The sequence below is a fragment of the Poeciliopsis prolifica genome, unplaced genomic scaffold, assembly GCF_027474105.1.
Source record: "Poeciliopsis prolifica strain line A6 unplaced genomic scaffold, Auburn_PproV2 SCAFFOLD017, whole genome shotgun sequence".
In the NCBI taxonomy this organism is placed as follows: Eukaryota; Metazoa; Chordata; class Actinopteri; order Cyprinodontiformes; family Poeciliidae; genus Poeciliopsis; species Poeciliopsis prolifica.
Window position 1 is genome coordinate 9,335,301 of NW_026562392.1, and position 14,624 is coordinate 9,349,924.

Below are 14,624 nucleotides of genomic sequence, written 5' to 3' on the forward strand. Positions count from 1 at the left end.
TTTTACTTTCAAGACTGAAAACCAACATGAAATTCCCCATAAAGTCAAAATTCAATTGAGGAAAGAGCCAATCTACAAAATGCAGAAATATACCATATTATGTCACCAATAGCGGTTCTCCTGAACCCTGAACACATACATCGGCAAAGTCTACTGGTTTTCGAACTTGACATTGAGCAATATTAGGGAGTGTTGCTCTCCCCAGGTAAATTTTGTTTAATAAGAAAGATTCTCAGCATTTTCTACACTTAAAGTTTTTGAGCAAGTTGTGATGATGCAATTGATTAGTGCAAAATACGATTCATGTTGTCATGTCCCTAGAAAGTATCTTGTACAACAGTTTTACAACCATTAGCATAGATCCAATTTTTTTTGGTATAATTACGTTGAGACAATTATATTTGTCACAGATGTACTCTAATAGAATGCATTTGTGTTACATTCAGGCAAAATTTACATCAACTGACTTGTGAGACAATAACAAACCTGTGTAAGCATATTTCAAAACCTTTAATTGGATCAACTTAATCTCTGTGTCTCCTCCTTTTGTGACTATTGGTGCGAGATGCAACTTATTCTCAAGGTACTTTTCTTCACAAATATCCAAACATTAATAGGAAAACATAATTTGCTTATATTGCTTTATTTATTTTTTTTCAATTGCAAATGTCCAGAATACAAAAAAAATCTAATTACCCTCACTCCCCACCCACCCACCCACCCACCCACAATTCTAAATTTCTCACTTTTGAGGAATAATTCAGAACTCAATGACGCACATCAAAAACATCCAATTAGTTTACTTAACATTCAACAGCACTGACCCCCATGCATTCAAACTGCAAAATACCTGCAAATTACTTTTTTCTTTCTGGTTAGTGAAACCAAGCAATGATATCATTGTTACAGTTGGGTTTTTCCTATCAATTTCTTTTCCATATAATCTTTGAAGAATATTTATGCCAACTATGTATTTGGTAACAGCTTAATAGTCATAGAACAGCCAGACATGGATTCGGTCTGGACTTTAGTTCTTATAATAATCCAAATTATGTTTGCAAGATCTAAATCACGCATCAAAATCATAAAGATGACAAGCTGTGATTTTAAGTCCCTGATTATAGTACAAAATGCTATCCTTTAGTGGTGCTTTTAAAATCTTTAACATTTCTTAGCAAATCTATTCAAAAGTACAGCATCTTCCAAACAAAAGGTTTTATACAACATATAAATTGTTGGTTGAAATGGATGCAGAATTAGATTATCTACATGAACTGCGTTGTGGGGTGTAGAGGTTTAAGAATTAAACTGGGACATAAATGTGAATACATAAAACAATACATTGATACAAATATGCTACCCAGAAAATTGTAAATAAACTATGTTGTCAATTGAGCTAATTTATTTGATGTTCCAGAGACAATTATAAAGCTGGATTTTCCTGACATGCAAGATTTCGGGTTGACCTTAGAATCAATCAATTTTGGCACTCTGTAATAAAGTGAAAAATGCATTTTTTTAGTCGTTTCTCTGGCATTCAAAAATTTGAGTCCTGATCACAGAGTTCCTATTTTTAAAATAGAAAATTTTAAAATATTCATTTCAAAATTCGACAATTTTAATCACTTACATTTCTAGACGTTTGGATTTTTTAAAATTTATTTTAGGGGACTTGAGTACAAAAAAAATATGACTGTTGATTTTTATGTGCAGCTTTAACAAATCAAAATACAACATTACTCAAGTTGGCTGTCTATTCAACAGTGTTGTAGATGGCATTTCACTCCTTTTCAGATTTGGAAACGTCAGGTTTTTATTTTTTTTAACCCTCTCCAACACTTAGGAACTCTGTGACCTTACTTGTTCATCAGCGCAGATAAACATTATGCTAAAGGTGAATTATATTGAAATACTACATTTTGATCACTAGAAACTGCTTTTGGGGGTGTATAAGATTTTCTGCTTTCACATCAAGCAAAAAAACAAACAAACATAGGCTAAATAACTTATAAAAATGATCTACCAACAAATTTCAATAAATCTAATCTTTTGCCAATCAAATGTGCACCCTGTGAATGAAAATTAAAACATGACATTATTAAACTGGTATAAGAGCATGGGTATTTTCACGCTAACATTTCAGGTTGTAAAATTCAACCCACTGCTAAATTATATAACTTCTATCACAAAAGGGGAATTCAAATATTTTCACACATTATGGCATTGACCTCTATGCTCTACTACGACAGTCTAACATTGAGTGAGAGGTAGCCTACAGTACCTTGTGCATTGACAAAAATATAGAAAACTGTACATGAATTTACACACAGCTGGCATAATCTGACAACTCATTCACACTGTACACACAATTATCCATTAGTCAATTTGGGGCGATGGGGGTGGGAAGCGTCAACACTAGCAGCAGGAGGATCATCAACGATCAATAAAAGCCAGGGGGGTCAACATGTAAGCAGCTTCCATATTAAACAAGGTTTTATTCCAAACCATGGGTTAAGAATTTAGCAGAATTTGTCATAAATATTAAATGCTTATGTGTCTGGGGAAACCCATCACATACTGCAGTTTCATTCTGATTTTTTGTTTTTGTTCCATGCCAGATCATTAAGTCATTTGAAGTATTAAAATCTTTAAAAGTACAAAATTCTTAAAACTTCCAAAACAAAAACAAACAAAAAAAAAGTCAAAGAAAAGAAAAAAAACACACACACACATGCAGTACATTGCGTTGCACTTGATTCAAACTCCAACACAGTGTAATTGTAGGCGACAGGACAGCAGCAGGGCTGAAGCAATTTGAATCAGCAATTTACAAAGTATCAAAAAAGTATGAACTGCAGATGATTTTTAAGTGTATACCCTTGGGTACTTTAGGTGCTTCTTTAGCTCAACCCCTAATATCAGGAGGGTTATGGCCTTTTCTTTTTGTTTTGGGGGTTCTGCAACTTCAAAAAGACAAGACTTTTGTCTTGCATACATCATTGCACAGTTATAATTTCACTTTATCACTACACGACCAACTCCAGTTAATCTGTTTTAATTCAAGAGCACCTATTACTTACTCACTTGTGCACCAACACAGTCGGACATGCAGCTTGAAATTGGAGAATGGTGCTCAAACATACACAGGCAACTCTGAACCTCCTCCTGACCCTTGCTTTTTATCATTTTTAACATTGGAAATGTTCTAAATTTGCACACCATGGTGCCACATTTATAAAGAAACAATATAAGCCTTCAATCCCATCATTGAATGAAATCTATTGTTAAAACCTCTTTAGACTTTCCCACTCACAGCACTTGGCATTAAACACACAGGGAGGAGGGGGGAGGGCTCATCAAATATAAAAATAAACCTAAAACTATGCACACAAACAAAAACTGAATGGTTCCCATTTCCTGCATATGGACTTGTGTGATCACACCGCCAAGACAAACTCAAATGAGTCAATCAGGACACGGGTAATAATGCCAAGATTTGTGGAGTGTTTTCCTTCAAATTGTTTCTCTGTACAATGACAAACACTGCATCATACGGTGAGCCGATTCCCTTTGCCTACATGTTTCTATAACCTGTGTAAAAACATCTCACAGGGGAAAAGAAAAAAAAAAAGAAGAAATACACCATCAAAGCCCTCTGTGTTTCATCTCAGTCTTCTTTCAGCGGATGCTAGCTGCACAGGAGATCATCCAGACCAAGCGAGGGCATTTTATCAAAGTCACAGGCATCAAACAAGTCACTGATCCCCTGGTCATCTTCCAAACCTAACAGGTAGTCATCTTCCAAGATGGGAGGCACAAGGTTTAAGAAGGGACCTTGGGATGAGGGGACCTGGTCTTCTGTCTGCTGGAGGAGGCTGGTGTACGGGGATGAGATGGGGGAAAGCGTCGTCACGGACACAGCGGAAGAAGATGCGGGTGGAGACAGGAAAGTGCTGGGGGAAGTGGTCGTGCAGTTGGAATCTGAAAAATAGTGCAAACGTTGGGAAAACATGGCATTGCAATATTTTTAATATGTTACAATAACTTCAGATTAATGCACATTTTCATCACCAGTCTTTCAAACTGAAGAGGGCAAGGTTTCTGATTTTTGTTGCGAAAGTATATATGCTAAAACAAATAAGGACAGAAAGAAAAGTACAATAGCACAACTCTGTCATTTGTCCCAACAAACACTTGATAAGGATTATAAAATCTTTCATTTAAGTGAATCAACAAAACCCAAAGCTATGGGATATATATACATATATTTTTTTTTAAGTTTCAGATTCAGTAAAGCCATGTTTATGCAAAGAATACCCGACTTTGATTTGAACAACCTACTCTTTTGTTTGTAGTTTATTTTTAGCTTCCTTTTTGTCAGATACTTCTTTTATTTCCTAGAATGGTTTGTCAATATTTATAGCAGTTGCAGTTTCTGTTTAAAATATGTATAAAGGTAAAGACAAATTTAAATTACAAGGCTATTAACATCCAATGAAAAAGCTAACAACTTTTATCAGAGGTTTCCTCAAGATGAAAATATTGAATTGGACACCAATTTGATACCTACTATGAAATTGACACCATTTATGTTTCAGTTACCTAATGTCTTTACCTTAAGTGCTACTTTGTATCAGTTTCTCCTTTATTAATAAATGTAAAAAACAGATACTTTGTGAGAGCTACAACACTATATATTTCCTTCTTATATAGCCTGTACAAATATAAAACTTAAACCAATACGTATAAAAATAAGCAACAACTGAGACAGTATTTTGGTCTAAAAATCTTCTGCTGTTAAATATCTGTCACCAACCTTGAACAACTTTCAGGAAAGGCGAGTTGCCATTAATGTCAGTGTTGCCATTTTTTACAGGGCTTCTCATGTCGTTCTCCTCATCTGGACACAAAAGCACTTCGATGGGACCCTTTGTGCTGCTGAGGTGGACAGACAGACTCTGGAGAGAGGAAACAAGAGTTCAGACATACAAGCCTCATTACTGCATTTACAACAAATTTAGTCAAACGACAAAGGCAACAACTTCTACACCAGTTTAAAAATGTGCTGTAAGAACTGCCAACATATGCAGACTTTGACATTTTTAGCTGAAGATCATGAAAACGAACCCCAGCAATATTGTGATGTTGCTATAGAATTCATTTGAAAGTTGCACACAACATCTCCAAGATGTACAGACTGAGAAAAAGAAAATCTCTATTCAGTTTATGTAATTGTGAATCACAATGTCCACAACTTACAGCAGCACTTTAAAGCAGAATACAATATTAACAAGCATTATCAACAGTTAAGCCTCATCATTTGGCAAATGCATTTCAAAGCAAGAAGAAAAAGCAAGAACAAAGAAATTCAGTCTGTTAGTACTTGTACAAACCTCATCAGGGTCGGGCACTTCCAGTTTGGTATCTGTTGGAGCTTTGACGACAATTACAGTCTGGTCTCTCAGGCTCCCCAACTGCTTGATGTCTTGATACGTTATATAAGCATATGTGCAAACAGAAGAGTTAAGGGGGAAAAACCCACTATAGCCATATGAGGCTGAAACAAGATACACACCGTAAAACAACAAATTACTGTTCCAAATATCTTCAGCTGTTATATCAGATTAAGCTTTTGCTGTTTACAGTCATATCAGATTAAAACTTTTTTTGCTTAATGCCAGAATGAGGAATCATTTTTAGATATTTATTAATTCCTTTCTTCACATTTAAAAGCTTTAGACAAATTGGGAAAACAAAAACTATGCTATGATTAATTCACAATAACTACTTGCAGGCACAGATAAACAAAAAGCATCCCTGTGTGACATGAAGAAAAGTAAAAAATAAAGACATTAGATAAGAACTCAGGAAAAATAAAAATTGACCATAAATTTTGGTCATCCTTGAATAAAAATTATATCTGACTGTGCATCTGACTGTTCATCTCTTTAAACAATGTCCAATTATAAATATAGGAAAAAGAGACTCCAGCTTAAACTGACACAAACCTTAATTATAAGGTCGTATTTTGTCATCTATATGAAGCAAAGTGTTTGATCCTAATGACTTTTGATACAAAGAGGAATATTTTTGTAAGTCTGACAACACAGCCCAAATGTGAAGCCTTGAGGAAACAGCATATCTTTAGTGTAATTTTGGTTAATGTATAAAAAAGCAAGAAACATTTAGCCTGTCAGTGAGTAAAAAAGTGTTTTCTATGCAGTGCATAATGTATGCAACCGTTTTTTTTCCCCAAAAAGGATTTTTTTTTGCTTTTTTTAAGAAAACAATATTTTTGTGTTCTCTAAAAGAAATATATAATTTAAGCTTTTTGAGGAAGAATTGTGGTATATATAATTATCCTTCTAAATCAAACATTTACTGACCTGATGGACCATGATATTTTAAGAAATCGAAGGCAGCATAAAACACACTTTAGAGTTTTTCAAATCCACGCACACATAAATAAAAGGATATTTCTGGTTGCCTGGTAATTCGCTCATTTGTTTTATATCAAGGCTGCATCTCTGTATGAGCTTTTCGAGCCTTAGCTCCTCTTCACCCAGCGCAGAAACCTCAGCAGTGAGGCTTTGCCTTTGGCTCAGAGCCCCCTCTACTTCCAACAGGCTGCAGCCCCTGAGAAAACAGAGTTTAAACAATTTCCATAAACAAAAATCTTATAAGTATAGGACGCATGTCTTCCGCCCCTGTAACAATATACTTTACAGATTTCAGGTACATCTGTGATCTTTTGAGGTCATGACAGCTTTACACGTCAAGCAGTGGCCCCATTTTCAGCATTACAACTTTAAAATGCATGCCTGGTCCACTGCTTTTTAATCAAACAGCTTAAATATTTCCTAAGCATGTTATCAGGACATTTCTGGAGAGGTCTGTGGATTCACATTTAGGTCCCGGTGCATTTTTAAGCTCTATGCTCTGCTGGAAGATGACCTTCTCACCAACTCTCCAGACTTTTTCAGCCTTTAACAAGTTAATGTTCAGTTTCAGTACCTAGTGTCATCTTTTCATCAGTTCTTAGCAGCTTTCTTGTTGCTTGTGGAGAAAAGCCCTTAGCATGAGGATGACATGTTGGGAGTGATGCAGTGCTTAATTTTCCATTACACCCAACAGTTTTTATGTAGACTAAAATATTACATTTTGTTTAGTGTTCTTTCCAGGGTATGTCTTCAATACAGTTTGTGGAAAACATTCTGTATTCTTGCATATTCTAAATTTGTGAAGTGCATGAGTTACAATTTTTCTGTCATTAAATTCCACCGCCTGCGTAAGTGACCTCTGCAGATTGCCTATAGTGGCCCTCTTCCCTGCATTCATACTCTCTTCCATTTTCAGATGATTCAAGCATGGTCTGTATGACATTCAAAGCTTAAAATGTTTACATTAGCATGCTTGTCTACTACATCCTGGGCCTGTCGCCAGAGTTCCTTGTGCTTTACTATCCAATTTGTTCATGAATGAAATTTCTGAGGACTTTCGGTGGATTCAAGTAGGTAACTCCTGAGAAGTGAACCACTTTTTTTCACATGTAAAACAAAGGTTAAAAAAATAATAATAATGTTATGCTGTGTTAATTAGACATTCAGCATCCCTGGACAAAATTCAACACTGTCTGAGTTCTTCTGTAAAAAATTCCAAATGTATATTTGTAGGACAGAGTGCAAGACGGTGACCACTTACATCCACTGAATGTTATTCTTCGACTTCTTCTTGATAAGATGGATACCTTCTAATACGTTGGTGATATCATACAGCCGCCTTTTCTGTACCTGAGACAATACAGGAGAAGCCGGTGAGAAATCCTCATTTTAACAAGACCTTACACACAGCAGTACTTTTCCCATACAAATCAGTTTTATTTAATGATTTAAACAAATCATAAATTATGAGAAATGTATTTTTCCTTTTTCCTTAAGATAAAAACAATACATGCTTACATAAAGATAAAAGCACACCTGATCTGGGAGAATATAACAGACTTTAGATGTCGAGTGTCTCACGGAAATGCAGGCAGTGAATGAATCTCATTGGAAAGCCCCAATTTATTATGGTGCTTGCCATGATAAATTTTAAGTGTTTCAAAATAATTGAGTTGATCTAATTGGTTTTAAGTTTCACCTACAACTTAATGAAATAAGAGGCTAAAAGTTCCTCCAGCGAAACAGCCCCACAGCATGATGCTGCCACCATTATTCACAGTTGGGATGGCATTACAAAGTTAACAACTGTCCCTCTCTTTCAGGCGAAATATTTCCTTTTAGGCAATCTAAGATCAGTTGGATCAATATCTGTGTACTTTACACAAATTTTGGCTCAATTTTCCTCATTTAACAAAATTCTAGCAACATTTCCAATTGGTTCAGCTAAAGTGCACTCACCAAGTTTTTAAATTTGCACACCGAGTTTTCATATTTCTGGCTAACGCGTTGCAATGGATTAAAATCAGTCTGGATTGTTTACATCTTACACACTCTTCTACTGAAATTTGAATTCACCTGTAAGGTTTCAGCAGCAAGGTTGAGGTCCAAAACGCCATCAGAAGATTGAGCAAGTAGATCCACAAACTTCTTTGTGAGCAGACCCAGCGAAGTGTCATATCGCGTCTTCTCAGGTGGAGACTTGGGGGCTAAGGAGGGTGAAAATTGAAGAAAGTCATTTAAACAGTACTTTTGTTGTTGAGGTTGTGTAAAAGTCAGCGGTCGTCAGAGGAGGCTACATTCCTCATGGTGGTAACTTTCTTCTAAATCAAACAGTAGAAGGAGAATTTTTTTCTCTTTTGAGGATCTTAGGGTAAGGCAAGTTGGACTGTAAGCCAGATGGGCAGGGAGAAGAATCATGTCGTAGAAAACAAGCTTGGACTGTTATCAGTTTCATCTACGTTTTACATAGTACAAACTATGTAAAATCTCCAAGTGGGGTTTTATGTCCACATTATAACCAGAATGAAACAACACAGAAGTGGGCTCCAGGTACAGTCGTGTGGTCAAGGGATAATTCTCAGATGGCTTTTTCATTTGGCATTTAGACTAACCTGGATTAACTCCAACTAAAACTAGGTTATTTTACATAAAATACAAATATTTTTTAAAGCACAGTGCAGTCTTTGGTCAGTTTGTTCTAAATGCAAAATCTCATCTTGTGATGTGAAACGTTAACAATCAAATCATTGAGTTGAGAAAGAATTTTGCATGAAAATTATTGTTAAAGAGGTTTTGTGAATGCTGCAGACATGAGACATTTTCATGCAAAAACAAATGCACTTTAAGAAATTAAAAACCTTTTTTAATCTATAAGTTATCTGAAGGAATTCTGGACATTCAAATATTCTCAATATGGAATTTGTTTTTCTCTACAAATTCCCACCTGAAATTTACAAAAGCAAAAGTAATACTTTTATTTTAAATTTCCCTATGCTTTTCCCTGCAAAAACTTTTTTCTGCATCAAAAAACATTCACAAGCAGCAGCAGGTTGCTGCTGTTTAGTCAGCGTACAGACAATTTTCACCTATCAAAAATGTGAAAGTGAATAATAGGACCTGTTCCAAGGTTCTAAACCACATCTTACTTGGAAGACGCTAACCTTACTTCACAAACAAGACATCAGGTTCCTGATGCTTACTTCTGGGTGTTTTAAGCCGTGTCCCATTTGCTGCAGCTGCAGCTCCTCCTCCTCTACCTCTTGGTGTTTTGGCTGGTTCTGACTGGTACTGGTGATCCGAGTCGTCAAGTGCCAACCGCCTTTTTGCCTGGAAGGGAACAAGCAAGCGTCAACAGAAGTGAGATTCTGTTAGGTACTTGGCAGGCATTCGTTAATGGGGTGATTCTTGCTCATCTGACAAGAGCCTCACCACTGATTTATAAAGTTGCTCTTACATAGGAGGCAACAGGTATGTTTTTGATCCAAGCTAATTACACGCATGGGCCAAAGAACAGCAAAACAAATGGAAGATTTCACTGGAACACTTCAGCTCAGCCAGTCAGAGGGTCTTTGGTGTCGGGGTCCAATGGAGTGACTGGCAGCCTGAGGCTGGCTCCTATTTTTCAGTCTTTGTGGAAACACCTCAACCTGCTAACAAATGGCTCAAATGTGTCAAAACACAAGAGACATGAACTGTATATTTGCATATTAAAAGAGACTAAAAGCAAAAAAATGTCAACACATTCTGATCCTACATTATATTTTCAGCTGGTTATCGCTTTTGTTTTTACAAGTTATGAATCTGTGTCTCAAGAAGATTGCCAACCAAATCCTGAATTAAAGTAATACGACTATGGATCCACATTGTTGTTTAGTCTTCCCTCCATTAAGACAAAAATATATATACTAGATATAATTCAGATTAATTTCATCCCAACACTATTGTTCCACAGAGGGTTTCATTACTTTCCAAAAACATAACCACACACAGTTGTGTACTGCATTGTAGTGCATATTTTTGTCGTCCACCACTTAATGAAAACTACCAGCATAAAGGTGTACATTCTTCTCCATCACTATACAACCTTACCTGCATCAGACGTGCAGAAGCTACTTGTGTAAAAGTACAATTTGGTTTTAAAATGTAAAATTTTTCAGCATTCTGTCCATGTGGTTGAAGTTCCAGATTTATGTCGTCTCTATCGAAACACTGTCCTTTTTCACACCTGTTGCTGCACAATCCAGGTCAGCTGGCTTAAAAAAATACTACTTTCTTAATCCTGGCTTACAATAAAGTACAAAATTGGTGGTATAAAAGCATTACATTTGCAAAATAAAATAATAATAATAAAAAAAAAAAAAAAAACAATGGACAATCCTGTATTCACTATGAGAAGACACTGATCCTACTTAATGCATTACAGAGGTTTTACACTTGAAAGTGTGGACTAGCCACAAGTAGCATCTTTTAGGAAGCCAACTGCAAGCTGGCTACTTCACCAGAGCCTGACTAAAATAATGTGCACTTGTTAAACGTGTCTTGTGCTGGAAAAAAAATACTAAAATATTTAGTATTTGCACAAAATATTTTACAAAATGAACATTAACAAGAAAACCAATGTTAAATTAAACAGGTGCATGTTCTAAATGTCTATAAGTCTACCAAAACAAAGTGAAGAAATAGCCAAATTCTAAATGTAAGGTTTCAGATGTTATTGTCACTCACACTGAAGAATAGCATACAGGCTCACACCTAGCTGAGGCAACTTAAATTTGTAAGTACTTTAGTTGGAAAGGTCCAACTAATTTCACTTTTTCTTATTTCAGTAAGAACAGCACAAATGCATCCTGCTGCATAATGTTAAAACACCTTGATAAATCGATGGGCCTTATGAGGTAAATGTCAAGGTTTTAACTATTCCCCAAACAGTATACTTCACAGTTTCTTCCAACACCTCCCCCTAACCACAACTTAGGTTATGATTACACGACGTCCCCCAGTTAATGTCCCACACATCCCTGCAATAACATCTGATTTAAATTAATTGTGAAACACTGGAATAAAAAAAAGACACTTCTTCAAAAGTGTGTTGCAAGTATCCACAATGCTGTAGTTTCAAACCAACAATGTGTATTCCTCTTTAAACACCTCTGAGGGCGCCAGTATCTTGAGGAAATGTCTAAATCTTTAAAAAACTAGTCTCTGATTCTTAAATGTATAATAAGACACAGGAATATGTCCTCTGACAGTTTAAGTGTCAGCCATTTTATATCACCAAGCAGATCCCCTCACCCCTCAGCCTGGTCATGGCTACAGCCTGACACACTAACTGGTTCCCCTCATGAAAGATGAATAGCAATGAACAGCTCAACGCCCTGAATTCTGCATAAACTCAAGCGTGTGGTTTGTGCATGATCAATTTACAGGAAACGTGCAATGAGATTCAAAGCAGCAAACTTGGGTTTCACTTTACTTGGCATGAAAGCACCACCACAACGTCACTTTATTAACAAAGAGGAACGCGTCTGAAAACATGTTCAAAATGCAGGTCAAGGAGAACGAGTTGTGTTCCTCTCTGGTCTAATAATCAATAATCCACCTAGCTTTCAAAGCTAATACAGTTTGACGCCAGATTCAACTTGGCTTGCATCTTCAGAGACGACGAGAGATCTGCCGAGTAGTTTCTAAACTGAGGCCGGGCTGTAATCGTGGGGAAGTTTGTGTTTTTGAAAGCTTCGCCGCTGGTATTCAATTAGGAGGCTTAAAAATAAGCCCACTAAAAACCAGGCGGCCAAACAACCCCCATCAACCCCAAATAAAGACATCAACAGCAGCTACAAGGCCAGCGCTAACGCTACTCATCCCTTACCGATATTTCCATCTGGCTGCAAAGGTGAAGCGGACCTAAAGCACCATGAAGTTCGCTAGCTCGCTGTTACACGGCACCTCTGCATTCCTGGGAAAGTTAAACTAACCTAAACTCGCCTTCTGCCCTCATAGAGTCAACAAAACTCCTAAGCGACCTATTTGGGTTAGTTAGTTAGCTTCATAGCTGGGGTTGAGTCGTGGGAATGCCCTGGCTAAGCAGCTAACATTAGCTGCCCGAACAACAAGCTCGGCTAGCTTAGCAGGCTAACGTTTTATCACACCGGAGCCTGGCTGGAGTAGAGAAATGTGTGCGAAATGTGCTGTGGAGGTTATTACCGGTGGTCTTCCCAGAGCGGGTCGCTGTCCGGTTCCGTTTGCAGCGGCTTGTTGCGGAGTTGTATAAATGCTATTAACCTGAGGTTCGGATAAACACACATTTGATGTCTGTGTAACGTTACAAGGCGGTGGGGTGGTTATTATTTGAATATACGTGGTATTAGATTGACCAGGGTTTAAACGATCCGAGAGAGCTGTTAAAATGATATTATTATCCAGAGAGGAGCCCCCAACCCCTGCTAAAATCACTTTGTCCGGAGCCGAGGAGATCCCTCTTCTCATCTTGCGTATTCGGGGTAACCCCTTTCTTGTCTCTCAACTTTAAAGCCCGTAAGTCTGCTAATCCGTGGCGCCAGAGACAAAAATAATCACACGGACGTGAAGATGAATGTCTGAATGGTCGATTTTTAAAAAGTATTTTTCCTTAAGAACGTGCATTTAGGCAGATGCAACGGATTTAAAAGTAGCGCAACTCTCGTTCCTCCCGTCTAGAAATGGCTTCAGGAAACGGCCTGATGAATGAAGGGATACGGTTTACGCGCTCAAGAGCCCTCCCGCGAAACTCAGATTTCCCGGCAAATTTTCAAACGGAATTTGCATGCCGGACTCCATTGGTCCTGCGCACTCGAGTTTCCGCCCATATCGATTCTGCTTTGACCAATGAGGAGCGCGCTTTGGGCTAGCCACGTGTTAATTGGCAGTTGTAAACAGGGGACGTTACTAGTCACGCACTGCGTGTTTCAGGAATGGACGCTGGGTGGCGCGAGTGATCTACTATGGCGAAAAGAGGAGGACGCCAGTAACTATGGTAGTCTCACCAAACAGGAGCAAAACAAAATTGAGGCCATAAAAGGTTTAACTCTTTTCTTTCTTGCAAGTCAGCTGAATGTTTTGACTTGTGAAGCAAATGCCAAAAGCGTTAAAGAATATAGAAAAGCAATTTCAAAAGAATTCAGTTCATTTAGTATTTAACTATATTCAGTGACAAAAATGATTCATTTAAGTATGCTCAGTTTCAAAAGGCCATTTTGTGTAAAATCTATAATTGCAGCAATATTTTTTTCATCCAGGGGGAGGGCAAGGAGAAACTTCAAACTCTTATAACACTGAAGAAGATTTGAATGTATTTATTTATTAAATAGTAGCAATGTCATCAATGATGGTCTCAAAATACCTGTATGAGTGAGTATATTATTTGTGCAAGGTAGTATGTAACATTGTTGTACACATCACTGCAATAGTAAAACAGCATAACTACTGTTTTTGGATGATCTGGACATTCAATATGTTCTGAGGAGAGTTAGACACCTCTACACACCAGCAGCAGAAGATCAGCTGTAAACTGACTATTAAACTTTTCTTGTCATTCAGTTTTAGAATTCTTACCACTATGTTGAATGGACCATTTGCACGCGTGTCAATCGTTACCTTAAGATATTTTCCGGAAAAGAAAATTATATTTGCCTATTTGTCTGGATATTTTTGCCCCACAAAATTGTAATTATTTTAAAACATGACTTCGTAAAAACCTTCAGTCTCCACCAGGGACAGAGCATGTGTGAAATTAGAAGATCTTTGCACATGCATAAAACCATTGTGGATAAGTCTGGACTTATTGTGATGTAGCATAAAAAACTGACTTCTATAAATTTGATCAATTTAGGTCAAAATGAACATGCTAATTTCCCGCAAGACTGAACAAGTTTGAACACGTTCCCATCATTAAATGGGAGTTTTGGTCAGTCTTTGCAAGAACAAATACTATGATCAGTTGAAATCATGTCTACTCTTTTAAGTCACTGAGTTACTTTGTCATACATGTTTTTAAGCAAATTGTGTTTTTGAATGAATTAAATGTTTTAGATTTCGTATTATCTATAATTTCCTGAGGGAGTCTTCCCAAGGGATCAATAAAGTCAAGTCTAAGTCTATTTACCTTTTTTTGTGGGATTTCCAAGTACAAACATAGCTTTTTATCAA

General features: G+C 37.0%; 1 protein-coding gene across 1 annotated transcript; it reads right to left on the reverse strand.

The window, feature by feature from the left end:
* Nucleotides 1-726: 726 nt before the first annotated feature.
* LOC129367692 (transcription factor E2F3-like) lies at nucleotides 727-13,141 on the reverse strand. Its single transcript, XM_055042326.1, has 8 exons — nucleotides 12,645-13,141; nucleotides 9,641-9,767; nucleotides 8,517-8,647; nucleotides 7,702-7,790; nucleotides 6,474-6,636; nucleotides 5,394-5,504; nucleotides 4,817-4,958; nucleotides 727-3,981 (listed from the first exon to the last, which is right to left on the reverse strand). The coding sequence occupies exons 1-8, from the start codon at nucleotides 12,924-12,926 to the stop codon at nucleotides 3,689-3,691; spliced, it is 1,338 nt and encodes a 445-aa protein (XP_054898301.1). The 5' UTR covers nucleotides 12,927-13,141; the 3' UTR covers nucleotides 727-3,688.
* Nucleotides 13,142-14,624: the final 1,483 nt, after the last annotated feature.

Coding starts and splice junctions, on each gene's coding strand:
- LOC129367692 (XM_055042326.1), bottom strand. CDS start 12,926: ATGAGAAGAGGGATCTCCTCGGCTCCGGACAAAGTGATTTTAGCAGGG. Junction 7,791..8,516: donor TTGCTGCTGAAACCTTACAG/GTGAATTCAAAT, acceptor GTATTGTCTCAG/GTACAGAAAAGGCGGCTGTA. Junction 5,505..6,473: donor TACCAGGCAACCAGAAATAT/CCTTTTATTTAT, acceptor GTTTGCACATAT/GCTTATATAACGTATCAAGA.